This window comes from Ranitomeya imitator, chromosome 5 (assembly GCF_032444005.1).
Source record: "Ranitomeya imitator isolate aRanImi1 chromosome 5, aRanImi1.pri, whole genome shotgun sequence".
Lineage (NCBI taxonomy): Eukaryota > Metazoa > Chordata > Amphibia > Anura > Dendrobatidae > Ranitomeya > Ranitomeya imitator.
In genome coordinates, this window is record NC_091286.1 from 519744312 (window position 1) to 519759926 (window position 15615).

At 42.3% G+C, this 15615-nt stretch overlaps 1 protein-coding gene across 1 annotated transcript in view; it reads left to right on the forward strand.

Moving 5' to 3' along the window:
- ANKUB1 (ankyrin repeat and ubiquitin domain containing 1) overlaps positions 1-15123 on the forward strand; it is a 51431-nt gene extending 36308 nt beyond the window's left edge. The window contains exons 4-6 of the mRNA XM_069768079.1: positions 7608-7722; positions 12077-12988; positions 14916-15123. Coding sequence (XP_069624180.1) covers positions 7608-7722; positions 12077-12988; positions 14916-14994 — 1106 coding nt within the window. The 3' untranslated portion in view covers positions 14995-15123. The remainder of the gene's footprint in view (positions 1-7607; positions 7723-12076; positions 12989-14915) is intronic.
- Positions 15124-15615: the final 492 nt, after the last annotated feature.

Genomic DNA, 15615 nt, shown 5'->3' on the forward strand with positions numbered 1-15615 from the left:
TACTCTCGGAAGATGTCATGCATAAAGACTGAAACACTGATGGAGCATTAGAAAGTCCGAATGGCATAACCAGGTACTCAAAATTGCCTTCGGGCGTATTAAATGCTGTTTTCCATTCATCGCCCCGTTTAATACGCACAAGATTATACGCACCACGAAGATCTATCTTGGTGAACCAACTAGCCCCCTTAATCCGAGCAAACAAATCAGACAGCAGCGGCAAGGGGTACTGAAATTTGACCGTAATTTTATTTAGAAGGCGGTAATCAATACAAGGTCTCAGCGAACCATCCTTCTTGGCCACAAAAAAGAACCCCGCTCCCAATGGCGACGATGACGGGCGAATATGACCCTTCTCCAAAGACTCCTTCACGTAACTCCGCATAGCGGCGTGCTCAGGTACAGATAAATTAAACAGTCGACCCTTAGGAAACTTACTACCAGAAATCAAATCGATAGCACAATCACAATCCCTATGCGGCGGTAGGGCATTGGACTTGGGCTCATCGAATACATCCCGGTAATCAGACAAGAACTCTGGGACCTCAGAAGGGGTGGATGATGAGATAGACAGAAATGGAACATCACCATGTACCCCCTGACAACCCCAGCTGGACACAGACATTGATTTCCAATCTAATACTGGGTTATGGACTTGTAGCCATGGCAACCCCAACACGACCACATCATGCAGATTATGCAACACCAGAAAGTGAATATCCTCCTGGTGCGCAGGAGCCATGCACATGGTCAGCTGGGTCCAATACTGAGGCTTATTCTTGGCCAAAGGCGTAGCATCAATTTCTCTCAATGGAATAGGACACTGCAAGGGCTCCAAGACAAACCCACAGCGCCTAGCATACTCCAAGTCCATCAAATTCAGGGCAGCGCCTGAATCCACAAATGCCATGACAGAATAGGAAGACAAAGAGCAGATCAAAGTAACGGACAAAAGAAATTTTGACTGTACCGTACCAATGGTGGCAGACCTAGCAAACCGCTTAGTGCGCTTAGGACAATCGGAGATAGCATGAGTGGAATCACCACAGTAGAAACACAGCCCATTCTGACGTCTGTGTTCTTGCCTTTCAGCTCTGGTCAAAGTCCTATCGCACTGCATAGGCTCAGGTTCATGCTCAGATAATACCGCCAAATGGTGCACAGATTTACGCTCGCGCAAGTGTCGACCGATCTAAATGGCCAAAGACATAGACTCCTTCACACCAGCAGGCATAGGAAATCCCACCATGACATCCATAAGGGCTTCAGAGAGACCCTTTCTGAAAATAGCTGCCAGTGCACATTCATTCCATTGAGTGAGCACGGACCACTTTCTAAACTTCTGACAATAAATCTCTATCTCATCCTGACCCTGACACAGAGCCAGCAAATTTTTCTCTGCCTGATCCACTGAATTGGGTTCGTCGTACAGCAATCCGAGCGCCAGAAAAAACGCATCAATATTACATAATGCAGGATCTCCTGGCGCAAGGGAAAATGCCCAGTCTTGAGGGTCGCCACGTAATAAAGAAATAATGATCTTAACTTGTTGAACTGGGCCACCAGAGGAGCGGGGTTTCAGAGCCAGAAATAGTTTACAATTATTTTTAAAATTCAAAAACTTTGCTCTATCGCAAGAAAATAACTCAGGAATAGGAATCTTAGGTTCTAACATAGGATTCTGAACCACTAAATCTTGAATATTCTGTACATTTATAGCGAGATTATCCATCAAAGAGAACAGACCTTGAATGTCAATGTCCACACCTCTGTTCTGAACCACCCTGATGTAAAGGGGAAAAGAAAGACAGAACACAGTGCAAAGAAAAAAAAATGGTCTCAGAACTTCTCTTTTCCCTCTATTGAGAAGCATTAGTACTTTGGGCCTCCAGTACTGTTATGAACAGGTAATTCAGAACCACAATGGACATAGAAGTACAGAGCACACAAAGTGACCTGACAATTACCAAAAACAAAGGACGAGCTCTGAGACGTGGGAATTCTGCTGACCGCAATCCCTAATCCTAACACACCACACTAGAGGTAGCCGTGGATTGCGCCTAACGCTCCCTATGCAACTCGGCACAGCCTGAGAAACTAACTAGCCCTGAAGATAGAAAAATAAGCCTACCTTGCCTTAGAGAAATTCCCCAAAGGAAAAGGCAGCCCCCCACATATAATGACTGTGAGTAAGATGAAAATACAAACACAGAGATGAAATAGATTTAGCAAAGTGAGGCCCGACTTACTGAATAGACTGAGGATAGGAAAGATAGCTTTGCGGTCAACACAAAAACCTACAAACAACTACGCAGAGGGGCAAAAAGACCCTCCGCACCGACTAACGGTACGGAGGTGCTCCCTCTGCGTCTCAGAGCTTCCAGCAAGCAAGAAAAACCAATATAGCAAGCTAGACAGAAAAAATAGCAAACAAAAAATAACACAAGCAAAACTTAGCTTATGCAGGATAGACAGGCCACAGGAATGAGGAAGCAAGACCAATACTAGAACATTGACTGGAGGCCAGGATCAAAGCACCAGGTGGAGTAAAATAGAGCAGCACCTAACGACTTAACCTCATCACCTGAGGAAGGAAACTCAGAAGCCGCAGTACCACTCTCGATCACAGGAGGGAGCTTGGCCACAGAATTCACAACAGCCTCCCTCCTTTTAAGGCGACAAAGCTACATATATAATATATAAAGCTGAATGTGTGTGTGTGTGTGTGTGTGTACTGTATGTCCGGGATTGGCATCTGCACCGTCGTAGCTACAGCCACAAAATTTTGCACAGTCACACGTCTGGACCCCAAGGGAGTCATAGGCTATGTTGTGAGGCGAAATTTTAACCACGTGCATTCCAATTCACCAAACAATTTTGCCCCTATCTACATAATGGGGAAAAAAGTGAAAGGAAAAGTGTTGGAGGCAAATTGACAGCTGCCAGATGTGAACAAGGGGGACTTAAAGAGTGAGAGCGATGGCGCCAAAGAGTATATACCATACAGTTGCTAAGGTGGGACCCCAACATGGGATACTCACCACACACGGGGATATGAACACACACAAAATGCGCCACACACTACCATGTGCTTGAACACATACCACCCTCAGCACACATTTCACCACACATACACCAACCTCACCACATAAAAGTCAAAACACAAAAGTCACCGCTCAAAACTCGCCACGAGCAAACCTCGCCACTTGCAAAACTAGGCTCACGCAAAACTCGCCACACGTGCAAAACTCACCTCATGGAAAACTTGCCACACGCAAACTTGCACTCGCGGAAAAATTGCCACATGCACAAAAGTTGCAACACATGCAAATGTTGCCTCACACAAAACTTGCACATACTCAAAATGCACCACACATAAAACTCGCCACGCGCAAAACTCGCCATGTGCAAAACTTGATGCACACAACTTGCTACACTAACCTGTCACATGCAATTCAACACACAAAAAGATGCTACACGCATATCGCCACACAAAACTCATCTCACAAAAGTCGCTACATGCATGTAGCCACATGCAACTCAACACACACAACTTGACACATGAAACTCGCCCTAAAACACACACAAGTCTGGTATTATCCTTCAAAAATAAAAATCTGATTAATAAGCAGACAAACTACAAGAGCAACAAATGTACCATATAGGAAATACGGCAGCTGTCAGTCACATGACCTGTCTATTATGTGTATGTGTGAGCTAATATATACTGCCAGGGGGGAGGGCTTCCTGTTGGCTGGGGATTTATAAGGCTGTCAATTTAGCTTACAAATACTGAGGTAAAAATACTGACCAAATAACTTGTGAACACAGTCTAATACAGGAGGAGATGACATACAGATATATACTATATACAAGGGAGATGACACACAGATATATACTATATACAGGAGAGATGACACACAGGTATATACTATATACAGGAGGAGATGACACACAGGTGTATAATATATACAGGAGGATATGACACACACACATATACTATATACAGGGGAGATGACACACGTGTATAATATATACAGGAGGAGATGACACACACATATATACTATATACAGGGGGAGATGACACACAGGTATATACTATATACAGGAGGAGATGACACACAGGTACATACTATATACAGGAGGAGATGACACACAGGTATATACTATATACAGGGGAGATGACACATGTATATACTATATACAGGAGGAGATGACACACAGATATATACTATATACAGGAGCAGATGACACACAGGTATATACTATATACAGGAGGAGATGACACACTGGTATATACTATATACAGGGGAGATGACATACAGGTACATACTATAGACAGGGGAGATGACACACAGGTATATAATATATACAAGGGAGATGACACACAGATATATACTATATACAGGAGGAGATGACACACAGGTATATACTATATACAGGAGGAGATGACACAGGAGGAGATGACACACACATATACTATATACAGGGGAGATGACACACATGTATATACTATACACAGGAGGAGATGACACAGGTATATACTATATACAGGGGAGATGACACACAGGTATATACTATATACAGGAGGAGATGACACAGGTATATACTATATACAGGAGGAGATGACACAGGTATATACTATATACAGGAGGAGATGACACAGGTATATACTATATACAGGAGGAGATGACATACAGGTACATACTATATACAGGTGGAGATGACACACAGATATATACTATATACAGGAGGAGATGACACACAGGTACATACTATATACAGGAGGAGATGACACACAGGTATATACTATATACAGGGGAGATGACACATGTATATACTATATACAGGAGGAGATGACACAGATATATACTATATACAGGAGCAGATGACACACAGGTATATACTATATACAGGAGGAGATGACACACAGGTATACTCTATATACAGGGGAGATGACACAGGTATATACTATATAAAGGAGCAGATGACACACAGGTATATACTATATACAGGAGGAGATGATACACAGGTATATACTATATACAGGAGGAGATGACACACGTATATACTATATACAGGAGGAGATGACATACAGGTATATACTATATAAAAGAGGAGATGACACATAGGTATATAGAGGAGGAGATGACATACAGCAGGTATATACTATATACAGGGGAGATGACATACAGGTATATACTATATACAGAAGATGACATACAGGTATATACTATATATAGGAGATGACATACAGGTATATAGTATATACAGAAGAGATGACATACAGGTATATACTATATACAGGAGGAGATGATACACAGGTATATACTATATACAGGAGGAGATGACACATAGGTATATACAATATACAGGAGGAGATGACACAGGAGGAGATGACACACATATACTATATACAGGGGAGATGACACACATGTATATACTATACACAGGAGGAGATGACACTGGTATATACTATATACAGGGGAGATGATATACAGGTACATACTATATACAGGGGAGATGACACACAGGTATATACTATATACAGGAGGAGATGACACAGGTATATACTATATACAGGAGGAGATGACACAGGTATATACTATATACAGGAGGAGATGACACAGGTATATACTATATACAGGAGGAGATGACATACAGGTACATACTATATACAGGTGGAGATGAAACACAGATATATACTATATACAGGAGGAGATGACACACAGGTATATACTATATACAGGGGAGATGACACATGTATATACTATATACAGAAGATGACATACAGGTATATACTATATATAGGAGATGACATACAGGTATATAGTATATACAGAAGAGATGACATACAGGTATATACTATATACAGGAGGAGATGACACATAGGTATATACAATATACAGGAGGAGATGACATACAGCAGGTATATAGTATTTACAGGGGAGATGACATACAGGTATATACTATATACAGGAGATGACATACAGGTGTATACTATATATAAGGGAGATGACAAACATGTATATACTGAGGGGAAAATGAGAGGTGTGAGGTGAAAATGAAAAGGAGTGAGTGCAAAATGAGGGGCGTGAGGAAAAATAGTGGAGTGATCGGAAAATGACAGATGTGAGGTTGGAATGAGAGGAGGAGGAAAATGAGGTGTAAGGGAGAAAATGAGAGGCGTGATGGAAAAATAAGAGAAGTGAGGTGCTATAACTAACCACAGATATTTACTATGCCCAGGCAACGCCGGGCTCTTCAGCTAAATATATATATATATATATATATATATATATACGCACTAAGGGACTGTGCTATACATAAGCGAGTACACTTTATACTAAGGGACTGTGTCAACCCAATCATTGCCTTCTGTCCCATCACCCCATCATTGCCCTCTCTGTCAATCCAATCATTGCGTTCTGCCCCATCACCCCCATCATTGCCCTCTCTGTCAAACCAATCATTGCCTTCTGCCCCATCATTGCCCTCTCCATCAATCCAATCATTGCCTTCTTCCCCATCACACCCATCATTGTCCTCTCCTCCTCCTACACACACAGCACCATTCATCTCTCTGCATACACACAGCACCATTCACCTCTCTGCGTGCACACACTCACATACACCTCACCTCTGCAACATGGTATCCTGAAGCCACACCATCGCCTGTCATTCAGCCGCTGCTATCTGAGACAAGAAGTGCGAGCAGGAAGCAAGATGGATCTATTGCTCCCTGCCTGCCGCACATGAGGGCAATCTGGCCAGGGGCCCCCCGGAGCCTTGGGGAAGGATAAACTGGCCAGATTGCCCTCATTATTAGCCACCCTGCAGGGGCCCCCTGGAGCCTCTGGGCCCTGGTGCAGCCACACCGGTTGTATCGGCGGTATGTCCGCCCATGAGTGGTAGGACAAAAGATATAATCCAAATATACAGTATGTTAGTTACTCAGTGATGTTAGATCATGGGTGCGCTGGGCCACAGGGGGCATAGGCTGCCAGCTGTCTCCTTGGTCCCTTCACAGCACATAATAATAATAATAATAATCTCTTTATATAGCACCAACATATTCCGCAGCACTTTACAGTTTTGCACACTTTATCATCGCTGTTCCCGATGGGGCTCACAATCTAAATTCCCTATGAGTATGTCTTTGGAATGCGGGAGGAAACCGGAGAACCCAGACAAAACCAATGCAAACATGGTGAGAACATACAAACTCCTCGCAGATGTTGTCCTTGGTGGTATTTGAACTCAGGACTCCAGCGCTGCAAGACTGCAGTGCTAACCACTGAGCAACCGTGCTGCCCGCACATTACTTGACACGGTGCCCATAAATCTAAAATGATAAGTCTACAGGCACTCTGTGTGCTGTGCACTGCGGGGATCCTTCAGTTTCTGAGCTATTGTAAAATTTAGAATAGATATCATTCATGTAATTTAAGATGTAAGTGAAATCTTAGTCATTGAACTATACTTATATTTCTTATCTGTGCATCAGAAATCGTGGTATGTGTTATGACAAATATAAACTATTATCAACCATTTGTAAGCTAGATATTATTTGTATGAACTCATCTTGGATTTTCACCGATCCGTAGGTGGCACGCTGAGAATGGATGTATGGGATGGCTGGAAAGAATTCCTCAGTGCGTGTGTATTTGGACACAAACAAAAAGTTGAGAATTACTTATCAAAGTATGAAACTATTCTCAGGTACAGAAATTGCTTACAGTCCTGGTTATTATAATTTCACTTCGTGATAATCTATTGCTGAGCCTTAATTTTTGACCCTTTTGTGCCAGAGGTGTTTGTGGCGTTTTCCGATCACACCTTTGTAGAACATATCAATACTCTACCAAACCGAACTTTCTTGTGTATGGGGGAATTGGCAGAGATCATTGATTGCCCAGTGAGTGCTCACTTGTATGGCAAGCTTAAGGGACAATGTTTCTTTCACTTTATTTTTGTTCTATTTTTGGTCCCAATAAACAGAATGGTAATATTTGAAGAAACCCTCCCAGCAAAATTTGTAACTCCTGGTCCCATGTAAATGTGTCTGTAACGTAGTGTAGGTACAGTAAAATACTACCAATTGCCATCTTCCCTATTTATCCTTAACTGCTCTTTTCTTCTTTTGGACCATGTGACCTCAAATCAGACTTGCCAGAAAGGTGACCAGTAATCGCTTTCTGTACATTTATGGAAACTTATTCTGAGACTCTATAGGCTTACATCGGTGGAAGCAGAATCGCCCTACGGTATCCTCTGTGTGAGCCAGCAAAGCTGATGAGTGATCAATCATGTGATCCAGAAGAACACTGGAGCTGCGCTGGAAATTGGAGAAGATGGCGATCACTGAAAATTTAAAGGCGGCTCCACTACATTATAGACACATATAGAACGGATTAAGGAGATTAAAATTTAGCTGGGAGGGAATCTTTAATGATCAGAAAATCAGTCAGATCAAGGTTTTTCTGATCACCCTTTAACCCCTTCAAGACGCAGCCCTGTTTTGTTTTTGTGTTTTCGTTTTTCGCTCCCCTCATTCACAGAGCCATAACTTTTTTATTTTCCCATCAATATGGCCATGTGAGGGCTTGTTTTTTGTGGGACGAGTTGTAGTTTAACGCCACCATTGGTTTTACAATGTTGTGTACTAGAAAATGGGGAAAAAATTCCAAGTGCGGTGAATTTGCAAAAAAAGTGCAATCCCACACTTGTTTTTTGTTTGGCTTTTTTGCTAGCTTCACTAAATGCTAAAACTGACCTGTCATTCTGATTCTCCAGGTCATTATGAGTTCATAGACACCAAACATATCTAGGTGATTTTTTATCTAAGTGGTGAAAAAAAAATTCCAAACTTTGCTAAAAAAAATTGCATAATTTTCCGATACCCATAGCGTTTCCAATTTTTGGGATCTCGGGTTGGGTGTGGGCTTATTTTTTGCGTGCCGAGCTGACGTTTTTAATGATACCACTTTTGTGCAGATTCGTTCTTTTGATCGCCCATTATTGCATTTTAATGCAATGTCGCGGCGACCAAAATAAAGTAATTATGGCGTTTTGACTTTTTTTCTCGTTACGCTGTTTAGCGATTAGGTTAATCCTTTTTTTCATTGATAGATCGGGTGATTCTGAAGGCGGTGATACCAATGGGGTAAAAGGGGGGTGATTTAAACTTTTATATTTTTTCATTTTTCTCATATTTTTCAAAACATTTTTTCTTTTACTTTTGCCATGCTTCAATAGCCTCCATGTGAGGCTAGAAGCTGGCACCACTCGATCGGTTCAGCTACATAGAAGTGATGCTCAGATCGCTCCTATGTAGCTGAATTTGTGCAGTGCTATGAGCGCCGACCACAGGGTGGCGCTCATAGCAATCTGGCATCAACAACCATAGAGGTCTCAAGGAGACCTCTGGTTGTTATGCCGACGCATCGCTGACCCCCGATCATGTGACGGGGTCGGCAATGAGGGCATTTCCGGCCCGAAGCGGTAGTTAAATGCCGCTGTCCGAGTTTGACAGAGGCATTTAATTAGTTAATAGCGGCAGGTGGATCGCGATTCCACCTGCCGCTATTGCGCGAACATATCAGCTGTTCAAAACAGCTGACATGTTGCGACTTTTATGTGGGCTCAGCGCCGTAGCCCGCATCAAAGCTGGAGTACCGACCTCTGCAGTAATAGTAAGGCGCATTTCGTGAAGGGGTTAATAGGTCATCATTATATCTGGCGTCAGCTTCACATTATTATTTTTTTGTAACATGGGTCTCTTTTCTAAATAGTAAGTCTCCAATTGATATGCAAATAAGGCTATTTAAGGATAGCTGTTCAAAATAATAAATATATTTTTAATTGCTCCTATTAGCTAAATGCACAATGGTTTGCTGTTTTGAAAAAGAGGAGAGTAACTTGGTCTAGGTGACAGATACCCTTTGAACTTATAAGAGGAAGACTACATACAAAAACTATACAATAAAATTCATAGAAGATTATAAAAAAGCCCCCCATACACATTAGACTAATGTCAGCCAATCCTGATGATATTGGCCAATAGTCAAACATGTATGGTGGAATACCAACTGGACTTGGGAGCGGTGTGTATGGGGGACTCGGGAGAGGTGTGTATGGGGGACTCGGGAGGGGTGTGTATGGGTACTTGGGAGGGGTGTGTATGGGGGACTCGGGAGGGGTGTGTATTGGGGGACTCGGGAGGGGTGTGTATTGGGGGACTCGGGAGGGGTGTGTATTGGGGGACTCGGGAGGGGTGTGTATTGGGGGACTCGGGAGGGGTGTGTATTGGGGGACTCGGGAGGGGTGTGTATTGGGGGACTCGGGAGGGGTGTGTATTGGGGGACTCGGGAGAGGTGTGTATTGGGGGACTCGGGAGAGGTGTGTATTGGGGGACTCGGGAGGGGTGTGTATTGGGGGACTCGGGAGGGGTGTGTATTGGGGGACTCGGGAGGGTTGTGTATGGGGGACTTAAGGGTAACCAAAAAAAGAAATAAAAGTTTAGTTAACAACAGATTCCCATGGGGGCACACTGTTACACAAAGTAAAAGCAAATGGAGAACTAGTTGAAAGAAAGGGATTTAGGATAGGTCCCCATTAACAGGAGAACGCCTTGTCATTTGCTGCTGGGCATGCATGAATTGGCAAAATTATATGCTGTGTCTCCATTTCTTCCAACTATCTAGAGCAGTAATGCTATTCATTGTTCATACATTTCATGTTTACATATGTAGGGATTGGCTCGGGTGAGCAGAGGTAGGGCCGCAGTAATGAGGCAACACAGGCCTAAAGTCCAAACTTCAGTGGTTTAATGGCACTTTAAACAGTCCGTGACAAAAAGTAAGAGAAAAACCAAACATACTCCAGCTTGGAGAACCACTGGTCTCAGACTCACCCTTACACGGGAAGGGCTTAACTAAGCGGCTGCCAAGTCAGCGGCTTCTGCCAGGTGCCATTCCCAGGGTTGCCAACAGTCATGTCACCGTCCTTTGTGGCATATGTGGCAGAGGAAAATAGTTCACGCTCATTCCAGCCCAGCTCCAAACCCAGAATAACATGTGCCAAACAAAAGAAACTCCATTACATAGTCTGTAGCCACACCCACAGGTAAGGTATCCATCAAATGGGCTGATCACGTGATCGTGACATCACTGCAGGTCCTCAACCTTAGGAAAATAACAGGCCAAAACTTAACCTGCTGGGAGAAATATATCTTACGTCCAGCACACCTTTTACTGTACCACACATATTATAGCACCACAGAGTGCAACTTTACTTGTTAGTTATGCATAGAGATGGCGACTCTTAGTTTGCACCTGTACACACCAGTTTTTTGTTTGGAAGTGACAGTCAGTCTTTTATCATTAGTGGAAAGAAAAGGCAATTACAATAATAAATAATAGTAACATAGCAACATAGTAACATAGTTAGTAAGGCCGAAAAAAGACATTTGTCCATCCAGTTCAGCCTATATTCCATCATAATAAATACCCAGATCTACGTCCTTCTACAGAACCTAATAATTGTATGATACAATATTGTTCTGCTCCAGGAAGACATCCAGGCCTCTCTTGAACCCCTCGACTGAGTTCGCCATCACCACCTCCTCAGGCAAGCAATTCCAGATTCTCACTGCCCTAACAGTAAAGAATCCTCTTCTATGTTGGTGGAAAAACCTTCTCTCCTCCAGACGCAAAGAATGCCCCCTTGTGCCCGTCACCTTCCTTGGTATAAACAGATCCTCAGCGAGATATTTGTATTGTCCCCTTATATACTTATACATGGTTATTAGATCGCCCCTCAGTCGTCTTTTTTCTAGACTAAATAATCCTAATTTCGCTAATCTATCTGGGTATTGTAGTTCTCCCATCCCCTTTATTAATTTTGTTGCCCTCCTTTGTACTCTCTCTAATAATCAAATAATAATGATAATTACAATAATAAGGTGCCAGACCTTACAATTGCTGACTATAACCAATGGTGATAAAATCTGGAAATATTATTGTATACATGTTACAGTCTATTCTACAATTACCTATGTGTTTCTCACAATCAGGTTCCAGCAGCGCGTAGCTCTGTACATAGCTGCCCACTTTGGACATCTGGAACTTGCGGAATGGCTGCAGACCAAGGGTGTCAGAGCAGATGAGGCAGTGGGTGTTCATCCTTATAGAGAGTGGTGCCGTGAAACTAACCACCTTGATATTGGGAAATGTCCCGTCCATGCTGCTGCTGAAACCGGTCAGCTTCTTCTGATCAAATCATTTATTGCACTAAATGTTTTGTGCTTGGAGTGTCAAAATGCACTGGGCCAAACAGCACTCAGGATATGCATCCGCCATGGACATAAAGACTGCGTTTTATACTTAGTTATGAAAATATGGTCAGTTGTCTCTTTCCCTAAAGTCTCTCTTCCCATGAACATTTACATCAAAGTTAAAAAATGGCTATATACAACTCAGAAAAGAGTTCACAAAGGAAAAAAATGGGCTCCAGAATTTAAAACACGTGTTGGAGACCCAGTTGTGGTTGATGGATTTACAGAACCAAGTATGACCAGTAGAGATTTACATGGGTATTATCAGGACAAATGGAGAAAGGTTGTGCAGAATTCTAGGGCACGCAGCAGTCAAGCCATTGTTAATGCAATTTTAAAATTGCGTCCTAAGACATTGAGCGAGGTGACAACACAATTTTCCACATTTCCCCCACTCAACCAAACGAGAGAAAATCCTATCCAGAGGGCATGTCAACCTGTATGGGAAGCAGCAAATATCGAAGACATCATTACGACTAACTGGACTCCTCATATCCCGCTACCACCAATTGCAGACATCAGCAACAGCCGTCCACGTAATTTAAGGACCCCCCATGCAGCTTTTTTGCTGAATTCATCTCTAGAATCATTCTCAAAATGCAGGGGTCGGACGCCAAGACAGAGTGCAGTGTATTTCTTAAGCCTTGCGAGGTAAGTGTCATTTCAGAAAAGCTAATAAATTGTCCTCAACAGATGATCAATAATATAGGAAATCTACCAGTGCATGTGAACAGTTGATGTTGTGTCGGTCGTTACTCTCATCTCATCAAACACTTTATGATATGGGAGGGTGATGTCCTGTCTGTAGTCACCGGGTTCAGCCGGTGATGTCAAGTAGACGGCATGTGATCATTGATTAAGTGATCCGCTGCAGCAATCATCTGCTCTACATCACTGGTGAAGCGGCGTGCAACAGAGAGCTGGAGCGGCAGGGGATTTAGTATGTGAATAATGCTTATTTTATGATTTTAAAATGAACCCACAAAGTCCCCTGAGCATTCCAAAATGTCACAATAGCATCCTATATGGTGATTTCAGTGTTCTAGGGATTGCCTGTTTGTTAGGTAATCCTTGTATGTTTCGCGGCTGTCGAATAGGCACAAGACATGCAGGCGTGGGGACTAGAACTTATTATTTGAGCATGCCGAAGACACTCGGTTATCACCAGAGCATGCTCAGATTACACCTTATCCGGACACATTAGCTCATCATTAGTATTTATGTTGTTGGTAGACAAAAAACTCCAGCTGGCAGGAGAAATGTCATGAATTCATGAATCCTTCACTGATGTCATTACCTCTGATGCCATCAGAGGATGTTTTTAAATTATCACTCCAGCATTTTTTTTATTTCAGCGCTGAAGTGGTGCAACTAATCTAATTTCCCTCAACCTAGTATTATACTTATCAGCCTCTGTCTTCATCTGTAATCTTGTGACAGCAACTTCTGACTGACCGGAAGTCAGAGGCAACGGTCACAAACTCTCTGTGTAAGTCTATGAGAGCCTCGGTCTGGCCTTGTTTTGGCTCTCATAAACTTGCTGTCAAGGGGTTACCGCGACAGTGTGGAGACAGAAGACAACAGTGTTTGATTACTCCTTCTCTGGCACTGAGAAGAAGCACTTCTCCTTCATTTTAAATGTGTTTATTTCTTCTGGCAGAACTGGGGTTAATCGGCCATGTTGGAAATCCCTGTGCTCACAGCTGAGCTTGGTTAGCCACTCCTTTCCCCTTTATAATCTGGGCAATGTTACAAATCATTGTCAGAGCTAGCATTTGCTGCACTGCTAATGGAGGGAGAGGTGTTCATATGAGAAGGAGAGTTGGAGGAGTTATCTGTGACTGTTGTTTGGTTTGTATGTTTGGTAATTCCTTATCCTTCTCTATTTTGTTTTATTCCCCTACTTTCACACCCCAGTGCATTCCTCTGTTATATGTGAGTGAATATTTTTTTTATGCCTGGAGTTTTCTGTTAACCCTTGTGTGTGTTGCCTTGTTATTCGGGTTGAGTACTATAGTGCATAGTAGTGCCCTTCTTCCCTGAGTGGGGGAAGAGAACAGACAGAGGGCTAACTCAGGAGATAAGGCAATGGTGGAGGCCCCGGCATCTTCACCATCCGAAGTATCCCGGGGAGTAGGGCGAGCTAGAGCACCCCCTAGTGTTAGGGGCAGGGAAGGAGCCCCTGGTCCCGGGTCAATTGACAGCTGTGTCGTGATACTTGCAATGAGTTGTAACTTTTGGATTGCCCAACAAACACTGGATCATACTGGCAAGTCACAACTTACAGAAGACGGACCGGAGCGAAGCCAAGAGAAAACAAAGATGGCAGCCGGTAAGTATAAGACTGGGGCAGGGAATTTAGATTAGTAGCACCACTCCAGCACTGCAGATAAATTAAACCCTGGAGTGGAGCCTTAAAGAGTTTTCTCCCCTAGACCTTATAACAGGTCTAATCAAATCTTTAATGAATCCTGCATAAAATTGAAGAATGTGCTGGCTCTATGTTTAGCTGTTTGCATAAATTTCTTCTACGATGAGATAATCATGATAGAATATTAACATTATATTTTCTTTACAGTGAGTTTAAAGAAAAACCTTGGCTCCGGCAGCTAGACATGGCCAGGGGGCTAGCCAGAAAATCAGTGCACAACCCATAAAGATCGGCTATGTACAAAGAACAGCAATACTGAGATATTTTAAGCAAAAAAATAAGTTTATTTTCCTTGCTGTGTACAGATATTGATGCACATATACAATAAAATAATGTTAAAGAGCTGTTTGGTTTTAAAAACAAATATTTGAGAAGGTGTAAATGTGATTAATTCCTCCTCTGGTTCAGCTCTGAAGGTGCGTAGTTTACACTGCTGTGGTCAGTGATGGCCTTCTATTTGTTATTTTAGTACATATGCAACTGCCTATTTTAAAAAAGCTGGGCCACCCCTTTAAAATTAAATATATATATATATATATATATATATATATATATATATATATATATATATATATATATATATATATATATATTCCTTGCTAAACATGTACTATGCTTAATGCTTTCATTGTATCATTAATATAAATAATTATTCTGCAGTTAATGCAGAGACACACATGTTCAACAAGTTTGCCTCTCCACATTTGGAGACTGATCATATGTTCTGTAAGGCCACATTCACATGACTGTATTTCGACCCATATGCTGTCCATGAAACACAGCCCTTAGGCCAATGTTGTTTGATAGAACTGTTCAAATTGTCAGGTTTTTTTTTTTTTTTTCAAAT